The following is a 13,732-nucleotide window of genomic DNA, read 5'->3' as shown; positions in this document are numbered from 1 at the left end:
TTTAGATCATTTAGTGAATGTCTCAAAACAATTAATACAAATTTCCATCAGGCTAATTTAATAAAAATGAAAATTAATTACCAATTACCAAAAGTCCCAGGAATGGGAAAAATCCTTACAATATAGTCATGACTTCACTATCTCCCAGAGATTGAGAATCCATCCTGGTCACAAGCACAACAAAACTTGAAAACAAAAGCTAAAAAACTCTACTTGAAGATTTTTACATACATATAAAATATAGAGAGAGCTAACATCTGATATATGATATATGGCAATTGGGTTGATGATCAGAAAGGCTGAGAATTGGGGAACACCAAAGCAGCCCTCAAGGCCTTGATAATATCAGAGAGAGAAACAAGACCTTGAAGAAAGCCATTTTCGTCCACAACCCAAAGTCTATGAACATGCTTACTCACTGCTTTGTTAATCACTTCACCCAGAGACTCATCCGCACTGCAACTCACCAGTTCTCTTGCCCGAGGCCCTGCCTGCAACGTCGACACTTTCTCTGTAAAATCCAAAGCGGTTTGTGGCAACCATGTCTCCAATGTCGCCAAGTGGCATCCTCTCAAGTCCGTCGCCGAAAATGTTCCTATCAGCTTCCTCCCTTTCCCCTGCATACACACAAATATTATACATACAATGTTTACAATCCCCGAAAATATAATAATTGTCAATCGCTTAATCATACATTTATAATTATTCTTACGTTTACTAGCTGGGTATAATCCTCTTGAATTGCTTCGGAGGCCTGGACAATGGGGACGGCAATGAGCAGAGCAGCTCTCATGCAGTGGATGGCTTGGACGACCTTGGTGCGATTGGTGATGGCATAAACTGTTTGATTTAAAGCTCCTGATTCTGTTATGGAGCGAGAGGTGATATGGTGCAAAGCAGACGAATTGGCCTTGATGAACCTCAACAAGTCCATTTGTGTCAGCATCTGGTAACTCGATGCAGACTCCACAAGCTCAACTCCTGGAACGTCCAGCTCCTGAGTATGGCTTTCTTCTGGAACTAAAGCTCGGTGGATTCCCTTGCTCAGCACTTCCATACAGTCCACTAGACTATACACACACACACACACACATTTTCCATGCATAACAAATTAATAAGTTGGAAAAACATATTCAAATATTTATGCATTAGATCTGCAAAGTATTATTAAATTATCAAGTGACCTGGTATTAGGATTAAGAGTCCACAAGCTAAGGCCTTCAAGGCAATGGCCAATGATGGAGGAGACTGGAACCGCCATCTTTCTATCAAGATCACCAGCGTCAATCCCATTATCGGTTCCAGAACCGGCAATATGGGCTAGGATATCCAGCATCGTGACCATTCCTATGTAGTGCTTCCGTACGACACCCGTCTGCTTATCAGCCTCCATGATCATGGACCCTCCGGCGCCGATCCACTGTCCAGGTGGTGCAGCTACGGGCACTGCCACCACCCGGTTAGCCACCAGGGCGTTCATGGTGTGCGAAAGAGATGCCGTGTAAGGGACCTCTACTAGTCTTCTTTTCCCGAGTAGGGCGATCAGATCTCGAACCTTAGCGTCCCCCAACTCCCGTGGGATTGCTTGGTCTCCGCCTTCTCGCGGTGGCTGCTGCTGCATCTTGGATTTGTTGCCGAGACGATTGGGCTTTGAGAGTAATTCCTTAATGGATTAACTCGTATACGTATATATATTTGAATACGGATCCATAAAGTGTGGTTGTGCATACTGCGGGTGCACGTGTCTGCTTTTAGCTTTCAAAGAAGCTGCATGGCGGTGTTTTGCCTGGCCACCTGGCAAGAGGACAGTGTGTAATTTCTTTCGAGCAACACGTGGCACTTGTACGGCTTTTTAGTCTCTCTTAATAATATGGACTACTCGTATGAATGACATAGATTCTTGAGTTTTAATTAATTAAAAAGCTTGAATGAAATAGAGTAGACTTTTTCCAAGCCAGGTCCTCCTTTTTAGCGATGTATAGTGGAATCTAGTTGAGGATGGACGCATGGAATTGTATTAGATCGGAGCCTGTGTGGCTCAGCGGCAAAGTGCTCCCTTTTCGGAGCTCGTTACGAGGAGGAATTATATTAGATGCTCCATAGAACAAGACCAAAATAAAATGAGAGTGAGAGAGAGAGATTCAGTTCTCTGCTTTTCGTTATCAAATCAACAATCACATCCCCTGCAACTGAGAGCTTCTGAAACTTCAGCTCTACTAATTAATTCCCTCTCTACTAAATTTTCTACTTAGTATATCTATACCTTATCTTCTGTATCTACGAGTAAAAGCATTAGATCTAAACCACAGTTGTCCAGGAACCCACTGTCTTAAAAGACTTTTGGCCCCCAAGGATTAGGCCTAGGATGCTTGCAAAGGAACTGCTGCCAGTTTAAACTGAAAATCAATAAAGATGACAAATAATCTCAATTGGCAGTCAACGATTTTACAGATTTAATTGTCAAGATATGACTTTTTCTCATGTCACCTCTGATTGATTAGCTTCCTCAGCCTTGAGTTTTCTGAGCTTGGAAATTGAAGCTTACTATGGAAAAGAGGATTTGCCTCGATCAGTTTTTTAAGTTCAAGAAACATTATACTCTGGGCAGACTTAGTATCTCCATACTTGGAGAGCTTTTCATTCTCCCTGAAATTTTTTCCCAAAGTAATTTGATATCAAATATCTCTAAATTTGTAGTCAACTTATCGTTCCATCACCTTAAAAGCTCATACACTGCTTTCCCCATGGCTAGTAAAGAAAGTTTCGTTTTAGTTTCACAAATTCAGTCCTGTTGTTGATAGCAATTAGTAGGGTTATTTGTACATCTCTATCTGTTTGCCTTTGCCTCTTCTCTCTCTCTCTCTCTCTCTCTCTCTCTCTTTCCAGCATTCCTGTGTTGATGATTTCTCTCACCTACTAGAGCTGGAGACAGCTCATCCTCCAGTTCCCTGCACCAAGGCCTTTTGTAATAGTTGTTGGCAAAAATATCAAGAACTCAATTGTAAATGAGCATTCGCAAGATTTTGAATTATAGTTTTAACTTGTTTTTGAGGTTTTGTTTTTCAGCATAACAAGTGTTCAAATGACTTGACTATAGTATCATATCCATTTCAATAAAACATAAACCATATACTTCTAATACAACATGCTTATCAATGAGAATATCAATTATAAGTATACATATGAATTTAATGTACCTTAAGTTTCCTAAAGTCAGAAGCACGGCCATTTCCTTAAAAGGATCTTCATCAAATGTTGAGAACACTTTCAACTCCCCTGCAAGAAGCTCGCCAGCTTTCGGATGATCCTGCCTGCGAAAAATGTATGTTAACATACATGTTTGGAACATTAAGAGAGATTATTGGCCTCTTGCCATATTCAGGATTGTTCCATTCATAATTGTTCCTTTTGTTTTTGCTTTTTGCAGGCAAGATCACCCCAAAGGTGTCGAGATTCTTGTGGAAGAGCTGTAAGTGTTCTCAACATTTCATAAAGATCTCATTGGCAAAACAATTAGAGGGAGAAAAGAGGATTTCAAAAACATTTAAGTAATCATTACTTGGCCCCAAACTGATTGAACAAGTAAAACATAAAGACAATGCCAATATCTTCTTTTTCTTTTATTTTAGAACAAAGACATTACCCGGACGTTCATAAAGAACGATCGAAAGGAAAATTTTATATTCAACTCAATGCACGTTATCTTTAATATTTTCAAGTAGTCTTTTCTCCTCTCCTTCAATTTCTTTAATTTTCTTGTCAACCAAGCAAAATCAAGCCCCAAATACAATTTCAAAGAAAAGAAAATTTGAGAAAAAAACTCGGAGCAATGAGGAAAAGAAACAAACGTAATAAAACAAGACTCTAGTCCTTGTCCATAAACTGCATCTTTGAATTCTTTTTCTTCCAAGAATGAGAATAACTATTTCTCTGTCAGGCATCGACTGCATTTTTTATAATTCCTCTTGTGGATTAAGGCAAACCTCTGTGTCCAAAAACTTCGATCACAACCAGAACACGACAAGAAATTAGGTCTTCTCTCCAAATTCTCTCAAAACAATCATTTGTCACACACCATTCCTCAACACATTGTAAAAACACAGTGGAAATATAACCACGATACCGAACAGTATTCCATGCACATCAAAACGCCTAAACAGAAACAAGCGTATCTGCCTGCGTACCTTTCCTGCAGGGCAAGAAACATCAGATCAAGACATTGACAAGCAACGAAAGGAGAAAGAAAGATTATCGTGTTGAGTTTTATAGTGTCTTTGTTTTTCTGTTTTCCATTTTCTCTTTGCATTAGTTTCTTCTATCAAAAAATGCTATGAAAAGATTTGCAGAAACTAAATTCGGAAGTGCCCAGCGAGGAATTCATCTTTGCTCCAATGGAATCACAATCGACGATGAAAAATAAAATAAATAATTGTCTCGTCTTCTAATTTGTTCTACTCTTAATTATTTCATAACTATTGTAAAATGTTATTTAAAAACATAATAAATTTGTTTGAATTTAATATAATTTAATTATCGTAATCTTATTAATATATTAGTGAATTAAATTTTAATTTTATTAAATTAAATATTATAATTCAACGAGGAGTTCTATATTTTTAATAAGATTTAAAGTAAAACGCAAAAAACATTAGTGACTAGACTTACACTGTTGGTAAAGATAGGATGTCATTTTTAGCTTCTTGATGTCCTCTGCGGTGCTCCTGACATGGATCTTACAATTTTTCTCACTGATTAAACTTATGATTTACTTTCTTAAAAAAAGATGCATGCATATAAATATATATATACGTACACACACATTATGATCATCACATGCAAAACATAACTTCGTCATCACCAACTCGCCTTTATTGCTGCAGATCGATCGTGATTAGAAGTTGGTTGTAAGTGTGACCTTCCCCTTATCCTTCCCTTTCACTCTTTATTAATCATGTCTTACCTCCTTTAATATTTAATTCTATTATATATTATGCTATATGTGCATATTATATGTGTGTGTGTGTGTGTATGTATATGTATACATATAAGAATATGGGTCTGTTCAGCTGCCTCTTAATTTGATCCTTACAATTTCCCTATCTTCTGCGCTTTCTGGACTACGATCTCAGTCTCAGTTTCAGTCTCATCAGAAGATTAATACAAATAATTAAAAATGGATTAACTCAAACTCTCAGACCTTTTTTAACTTGTTTTTAATTAGAAGCAGATAATAAATTTGACAGAGACAAGATGTAGTAATTAATAAGTAAGTATATATATACCCATCACAAAACAACATTTTATACAAGTTGGAAAAATAAATTGTTTGATCCTCAAATGAAACGTTAACTCTATATATAGGAATGATGCAAACTATATATATATATATATATATATATATACACAGATATATACAAGAGAGATTAATGATTTGATTATTCAAATTTATTATTAGTATCACCGTAACGACTCGGAACTTAAATAGAAATAAAATCATAAGTTAAATGTGGAAACGAAATAATAGAGTTGGTGTTTACATTCTTTACACAATAATTTAAAATATTCAATGGGATTATGGAAATGTCCTTTCTAAAAAAATAAACGAAAATTAAAAAAATAAATGAAAAATAAATAACTGAGAATTCTAGGACGATCTTCACTAGCTTTTGAAGGAGTACGGATGGTAAACTATTCACAACCTCTTTGTTGATCGGAATTTGAATTTTGATCCTTTTGATCTTAAATAGTTAATGAATGGATGAGTTACACTAACCTAATAATAATATCGCACTACTCACAGATACAAAAACTGAAGATTGATAAAAATTATAAAAATAATCAATGGAGCTCTTAATTTAAATAAATTTATTTATCATAAGTAAAACTATTTATTTCATATTCACCGTTGCGAAATTTTCAAAACTGATCTATAGAGACAATAACTCAACAACATCATAATCTCATATTCAAGTAAGTAAGAATAATAATTTTCCCTTTTTATTTGCCTACTAGTATTTGTGGGGGTCCATAGGGATGTCCCACTACGCGTGAACTAACATCCAACCTTATTAACTAACCGACCGTCCTTATACCCCGTCCGATATGAGCGCCAAAAATATCATCCTTCAATATCTCATCTGGTATGAGGGTGAAATGGGTTGTCCATATACTCCGTCCGATATGAGCGCCAAAATATCAATCTTCGATACTACGCCCGGTATAAGGCGACGTTCACAGTAAAGTTTCCTATGTACCCGGTTCGTTTACCATCTCCTAAAATATCCAATAAGACTATTATTCATTCATTCATTTAATCAATCAATTTTTTGTTTACATTGAATTTTTAGTTTTATAATTTAACCGTAAATCAATGCAAGACAAACAATATATGCACTAAGAAAACACAACTGAATTATTTTACCAATTTCAGTATATTATCATATATTTAAAGCTGTAAAATCAATCAATCAGTTAAATAAGACAAAAATAATAAATAACTGGTTCTGACTCTATTAGTAACCTGTAATTAATTCTCGAAATTTTTTAAATTCTGCAAAATACCGTATTATTGATAATTAAACTTCAATTTCATAACAGAGAATAAGGTGAGGGATTCTTACTCGAATCGGTGTCTGAAACACTGAACTTCCTACTGTGTCTACTAGCAGTCCCCGGGTTTCTTGAATTTTTCCACGGAGATTAAAACACGCTTCGCGTAATTAGAAATACTACAAAAAACCTAAAATTGGTGTTAAAAATTTTTTCCGGCGAATTTTAGAATTCTGACGACAGCACTGCTGCATGTGGCGACGATTTGCCTCAAACTGGCCGTTTTCGAACTATTTTGGTTGGTTTCGGCCTGTTTTATACCCATCCCTGCGAGAAAACATGTTAGGGAGTCTCGGTTGGCCCAAAAAAATCAAAAAATAAAAACTTACCAGCGGCGGGATTTTCTAGTGCGGCGGCTCCGCTAGCTCACCTTCGCGGCTGGGTATTTTTCTTCAGTCAATCTATAGAAAACGGAATGGTGAACACAATGGTGGAAAAATCGCACCAAACGGGAATTAGAAATGAGCTTATCGAAGGCAATTTTTAGTTTTTCCCGCGGCGGCATTGCCGGACTTTACTCGCAGTTTTCGCCTCATCTACCGATTCTTTTGCTCCGATTTGGTCATGGAGGTGTTCAAAATCAAATTTTGAGCGAATAAATTTTTTTTACCTTTTTTAGCAGTCGGAGGTGACTCCGGCGCGGCGACAGGTAGCGGTCGACTCTCTTCTCCGACGACTGGTTTTTCTTCTCCGGCGGGGGGCTAGCGGCTTAGGTTTGGGTTTGGTGCGAAGTAAGATATCTATACCCGTCTCTCTTAAATCTATGTTGTTTATCACGTTTGATCTCGTTCGTCCAATCGCGTTTAAAGGAGAAATGAATCTAGACTGTTTATTGCAATTTGATCTCGACCGTACGATCGCATTTAAAGAGGAAACGAATCTGGACCGTTCATCGCGTTTAATCGTGACCGTCCGATTGCATCTGAAGAGGGAACGGATTTGGACCGTCCACACGCGCAAGAATGCATCCGGACCATCTAATCTCGGGCAAGAGGATTGCCAGCGTGGCCTCCCACATGGAATTGAGTGAGTGTGTCTTGCCACGTGGCGTACTCCAGTTCGTCGGAACTGCTAACTTGGCGGTCCTACATGGCGCAATTTTCTTTAATTACATTTTGATCCCCAGTTTCTGATTTTTCTTTCAAAAAATATCCTCCAAACCCAAATTTTCACCCTTTTTTTAAAAAAATTATTTTCAATTTCATCCTCCACCTATTTTTTCATAATTTTACATTAAGAAAAAATTTATAAATAAAAAAATTATATTTTTATATATATTTTTTAATTTTAAAATTAATCACAAGCTAAATTTTGGGCATGAATATTATAACTCCCCCCCCCCCCCCAAAGGAAATTTGTTCCACTAAATTTGTCTCTCTCATTCAATCAAACAGTTGGGGATACTAGATTCTGAAGTCTGATTCTAGTTCCCATGTAGCATCTCTCTGTATGTGATTCTGCCATAAAACCTTAACGAAGGGAATTTTCTAGTTGCGGAGTACTCTGCTCTTTCGGTCCACAATATCCACTGGTACCTGCTCATAGGCCAAATCCTCATAGAGTGAAAGGGGCTCGTGGGCCAAGATGTGAGAGGGGTCCGGGTTATACTTGCATAGCATGGACACATAAAAAACATTAAGGATCTTGGATAGTTCTAGAAGTAGTGATAGTATGTAGGCGGCAGTGTTAATTCTGTTTAAGATTTCAAATGACTCAATAAATCGGGGATTTAGTTTCTTCCTCTTGTCAAATCTACTGATTTTCTTAAAAGGAGTGACCTTAAAGAATACTCGATCACCTTTCTCAAATTCTAAATCTCTCCTCCAGGTGTCTGCATAACTCTTCTGCCTACTTTGAGCCATCTGGATGTTCTTCTTGATCTTAACTATTTTGGTTGTAGTCTCTTCCACAAGATCTAAGCCGAACAATTTTATATTACCCACCTCTTCCCAACAGATCATTGATCTGCATGGACGGCCATATAACACCTCGTACGGAACTATACCGATACTTGTTTGGTAGTTGTTATTGTAGGCAAACTCTATTAAGGATAAGTGATCATTTCAATGGCCTCCGAAGTTAAAAACACAAGTTCGAAGCATATCCTCTAGTATACGGATCGTCCTTTCTGATTGTCAATCAATCTGAGGGTAGAATGCAGTACTAAGGGATAGTTTTGTTCTCATAGCTTGCTGAAAATTAGACCAGAATCGAGAAGTGAACTTGAGGTCCATGTCGGACACTACTGTCACTAGCACTCTATGTAACCTGACTATCTTCCGGATATACATTCTTGCTATCTTGTCTAAGGGGTCGGTTATCTTGATGGCCAATAAGTGGGAAGACTTGATAAGCTGGTCCACAATTATCCAAATGGCATCATGTCCTAAGCGTACCCTAGGCAATTCTGTCATGAAATTCATTATGATGTGTTCCTACTTCCACTCCAAAATTGGTAATGGCTGAAGTAGCTCTCCTGAACGTTGATGCTCTACCTTGACTTGCTGACATACCAAACACTTGGAAGTAAAGTTGACCACCTCTCTTTTCATCTTGTTCCACAAAAAGTGGGTCGCATACTTTGATACATCTTAGTGCTTCCAGGATATATGGTAAACTTTGAGTTATGAGCCTCTGTCATGATATCTCTTTTCAGCTCACTGTCACATAAAACACACACTCTGTCCTGAAATCTAGGTAATCCATCGGTAAAGACTCGAAATTCTGAATTTACTCCATGTTCTGCATCTTTTTTTAGGACTGTTAGGATGAAATCGGTGGATTGGGCTTCCTTTATTTTCTGGATCAACTCAGGTTGAATAGCAGATGAACCAAGCATATAACTCTCTTCAGATCCTGAAGTCGTACCTGTTATGCGGCCCCTATTACGTTGCATTCTGAAACCATTATGTGAGCTAATATACATGTACTTTTTCTACTGAGTGCGTCAGCTACCACGTTGCCCTTACCCGGGAGATACAAGATATTGCAATCGTAGTCTTTGAGAAGTTCTATCTATTTTCTCTTATGCATGTTGAGATCCTTTTAAGTGAATATATATTTAAAGCTCTTATGGTCGGTATAGATCTGAAAAATCTCCTCATAAAAGTAATGGCACCAAGTCTTCAAGGCGTAGATAATTGCGGCAAATTCTAAGTCATGGGTGGGTTAGTTTTTCTCATGACTCTTCATGCTGCATCATAACACAACCCAACCGTAAGTAGGAGGAATCACTATAAACTGTATATCCACATGTCCCGCTCAACAATGCCAACACAGGTGCAGTAGTCAACTGCTTCTTTAGTTCTAAAAAACTCCTTTTGTAGTCCTCGTTCCACTCAAATTTGACGTTTTTCTTTGTGAGCCGAGTCAAAGGAGCAGCAAGACTAGAAAATCATTCTACAAACTTGCGGTAATAACCTGTCATCCCTAGAAAGTTACGAATCTCCTTGATCGAGGTCAATGTTTCTCAGCCAAGCATTGCCTCAACTTTTTTAAGGTTCACTAACACTTCATCCCTTGATATGATGTACCATAGGAATGTAGTCTATTCGAACCAAAACACACACTTACTCAACTTTGCATACAACTTCTTTTCTTAGAGAACCTGCAAAACCTGAGTCAGATGGTGAGTGTGTTCTTCTTTGCTTTTTGAATAGAGTAGGATATCATCGATAAATATAATGACGAACTGATCTAGGAATTGTCTGAAAATCTTGTTCATCAAATTCATGAAGATGGCTGGTGCGTTGGTTAATCTAAACAACATGACTAGGAACTCATAGTGTCTGTACCTGGTACAAAAAGTTGTTTTGGGAATATCTTTTGCCTTGATCTTTACCTGATGGTAACCTGAACGCAGGTCTATTTTGGAAAAGACCTGGGTACCCTGCAACTGATCAAAAAGGTCATCGATCCTAGGGATGGGATACTTGTTCTTGATCATGACCTTATTCAGTCCTCTATAGTCAATCTATAACCTTAATGTCTCACCCTCCTTCATTATAAATGTGACTCTAGCACCCCAAGGGGACACGCTATGTCGATTGAATCCACTATCTTGCAATTCATCGATCTGTTTCCTCAGCTCCTCCATCTCAACACGACTCATGCCGTAAGGGGCAACCAAAATACGTTGGGTGTCTGGTTGAAGATTTATGGTGAATTCAACACTAGCAGTCAGGGTAATTCATCCAGAAACACATCCGAAAAGTCTTGAACTACCAGAATCTTTCGAATACAAATTTTTTTCTTATGTTTGCATAGTTAGAGAAAACGTTCGAGGTAAAGCACTTAGTAATAAGAAAATTGCCATAAAGAAATAATGTTTAAAGAATTTTATTAATTTGTATATGACTCTTCATTAGGAGGGTTGAATACAAGTTTTTTGTGAAAACAATCTATAGTGGTTGATACGCCACTAACTAGTTCATTTCTAAGATTACATCAAAGTCTCCCGTGTCAATTTCTATAAGGTCCACACTCAATTTTCTATTTGCTATATCTATTATACAAGCTTTGTATATAGCCTCTCCCAGTAATGTCCTACTCTCAGGAGTAGACACAAACAACACAGAATTAAATCTTTCAGGTAATACATTCAAGTTTGATGTAAAAGTATGTGAAACAAATGAATGTGAGGCACCAGCATCAATCAAAACATGTGCAAGATTATTACAGATAGTGTACGTTCTTTGTATCACATCTGGGTTGGTTTCTGCATCTTGCTAAGTGAGGTTATAAGTCTTATCCTGGATAGGAAGTCTGGTCTGGTTCTGATTCCTCGGCACTCTCTCGTGCAATGCTGAAAACTCTCACATATACGACAAGTATTGTTGAGGCGATAGTAGGGTCGGTCTCCATGATCTTTGCCACAATGTTGGTAAGTCCTACCGCATCCTGTTGTCGAAATTTGATGAGGAGCCCGAGTCATTGGCCTAGGTCTCTTGTTCTGCTGAACAGGTGCAGTAGGTGCTGGTCTGCAATGTGAAACCGATGGCATAAGGTTCCCTACTGCTGGACAAAAAATGCGAATATTCTTCTCTACTAACTGTGCCTTGGCCAAAACGACCGAGTAAGTACTAAGCTCGAACACATACAACTGCTGTTTAATCTCATGATAGATATCCCACTCAAACTTTTTTACTTTTCTGCCTTCATCCATCATGTTCTTAGGAGAATACCAACCCAACTCTAGGAACTTTCAGACATATTCTAATACAGTCATATCACCCTAGACCAGATATGCTAACTCTATTTCCTTCAGATGTTGGAGATGCTCTGGGAGGTACTCTACATTGAAGGCCATCAAGAATTATTCCCAAGTGATTGGAACGGGCAAAGTGGCCTACTTGAATTACCACCAGCAGTCTGCCTCTCCCACCAACATGTAGGTAGCAAGTATGGTGGAGGCACCGGATTATACTATGGTAGTGTCGGGTGATGCGATTGGGGCACCGGACTATACTATGGTGGTGTCGGGTTATGCTGTTGGGGTACCAGACCATACTGTAGTGGTGTCAGATGCTACTATGGAGGAGCAGGATCGTACCGGGGTGGCTCAAATTATGGTAGCGGATGAGGTTCAGGAAGCTCCCTTCTTTCCTCTCGAGCTTGCTGGGCAGCGATGAGTCTCTCCAGTATTTTAAATAGTTGGTGAACATCCTCTCGAAGCAAACTCTCCCGGGCTGCTTGGTTTAGTGGGGGTCTTCCTCTCCTCATCCATTTGTACCTGTATTTCACAAAGAATGGTTGAGTGATAATTCATTATTTTTTGTGTTTTATAAGGTTTTTGTGTAAGGAATAGTTTTGAGGAACATGGCTTTGATACTAACTGTAACTGTCCGGAACTTAAATGAAAATAAAATCATAAGTTGAATGCGGAAGCAGAATAATATAGTTAAAATTTACATTCCTTACACAGTAGTTTAAAATACTCAATGGGGTTACGGGAATATCCCTTCTAAAAGAATAAACGAAAATCAAAGAAATAAATAAAAAGTAAACAACTGAGCATCATATGACGACCTTCACTAGCTTTTGAAGGAGTTCAGGTGGTGAATTATTTACAACTCTCTTGTTGATCGGGATATGGATCTTAGTTCTCTTGATCTGAAATAGTTAATGAAGGGGTGAGCTACACTAGTACAGTAAGAATATCACACTACTCACCGATACAGAAACTGAAGGTTGGTAAAAATCATGAAAATAACCAATAGAGCTCTTAATTTAAGTAAATTCATTTATCATAAGTAAAATCATTTATTTCATATTTACCGTTGCGAGATTTTCAAAACCGACCTATAGAGACAATAGCTCAATAACATCATAATCTCATATTCAAGTAAGTAAAAATAATAATTTTTTCTTTTTATTTGCCTACTGGTATCTATGGGGGTCCATAGGGATGTCTCACTACGTGCGAACCAACATCCAACCTTGTCAACTAATTGGTCGTCCTCATACTTCATCCGGTATGAGTGCCAAAAATATCATCCTTCAATACCTCGTCAGGTATGAGGGTGAAACAGGTCGTCCCCATACCCCATTCGGTATGAGCGTCAAAATATCAATCTTCAATACCTCTTCCGGTATGAGGTAACGTTCACGGTAGGGTTCCCTATGTATTCGGTCCGTCCTCCATCTTCCAGGATATCTAGTAAGACTACCATTTGTTCATTCACTTAATCAATCAATTTTTTGTTTACATTTAATTTGCAGTTTTACAATTTAACCGTAAATCAATACAAGATAAACAATACATGCATCAAAGAAACACAACTGAATTATTTTACAAATTCTAGTATATTATCATGCATTTAAAGCTGTAAAATCAATCAATCAGTTAAATAAGAAAACAATAATAAATAACTGGTTCTGGTTCCATTAATAACCTGTAATTAATTTTTGAAGTTTTTCAAATTATGTAAAATATCGTATTATTGATAATTAAACTTCAATTCTATAACAGAGAATAAGGTGAGAAATTCTTATCCGAATCGATGTTCGAAACACTGAACTCCTACTACGCCTACTGGTGGTCCCCGAGTTTCTTGAATTTTCCTGCGGAGATTAAAACACGCTTCACGTACCTAGAAATACCCAAAAAAATCTAAAACCGGTG

General features: G+C 37.7%; 1 protein-coding gene across 1 annotated transcript; it reads right to left on the bottom strand.

Moving 5' to 3' along the window:
* Nucleotides 1-56: 56 nt before the first annotated feature.
* On the bottom strand, nt 57-1,672 carry LOC110821109 (SNF1-related protein kinase regulatory subunit gamma-like PV42a). Its single transcript, XM_022050840.2, has 3 exons — nt 1,185-1,672; nt 713-1,070; nt 57-617 (listed from the first exon to the last, which is right to left on the bottom strand). The coding sequence occupies exons 1-3, from the start codon at nt 1,619-1,621 to the stop codon at nt 291-293; spliced, it is 1,122 nt and encodes a 373-aa protein (XP_021906532.1). The 5' UTR covers nt 1,622-1,672; the 3' UTR covers nt 57-290.
* Nucleotides 1,673-13,732: the final 12,060 nt, after the last annotated feature.

Source organism: Carica papaya, chromosome 5 (genome assembly GCF_054855325.1).
Source record: "Carica papaya isolate Zhongbai chromosome 5, ASM5485532v1, whole genome shotgun sequence".
NCBI classification, from domain to species: Eukaryota; Viridiplantae; Streptophyta; class Magnoliopsida; order Brassicales; family Caricaceae; genus Carica; species Carica papaya.
The sequence above is the reverse complement of the archived record's forward strand: the minus strand, read 5'-3'. Positions and strand labels throughout refer to the sequence as shown.

What these genes read in the sequence shown, in the direction of transcription:
- LOC110821109 (XM_022050840.2), bottom strand. Translation starts at nt 1,621, where the DNA reads ATGCAGCAGCAGCCACCGCGAGAAGGCGGAGACCAAGCAATCCCACGG. An exon ending in ACTCTTAATCCTAATACCAG is followed by an intron (nt 1,071 to 1,184) that starts GTCACTTGATAA and finishes GTGTGTGTATAG; the next exon opens with TCTAGTGGACTGTATGGAAG. An exon ending in ATTATACCCAGCTAGTAAAC is followed by an intron (nt 618 to 712) that starts GTAAGAATAATT and finishes GTGTGTATGCAG; the next exon opens with GGGAAAGGGAGGAAGCTGAT.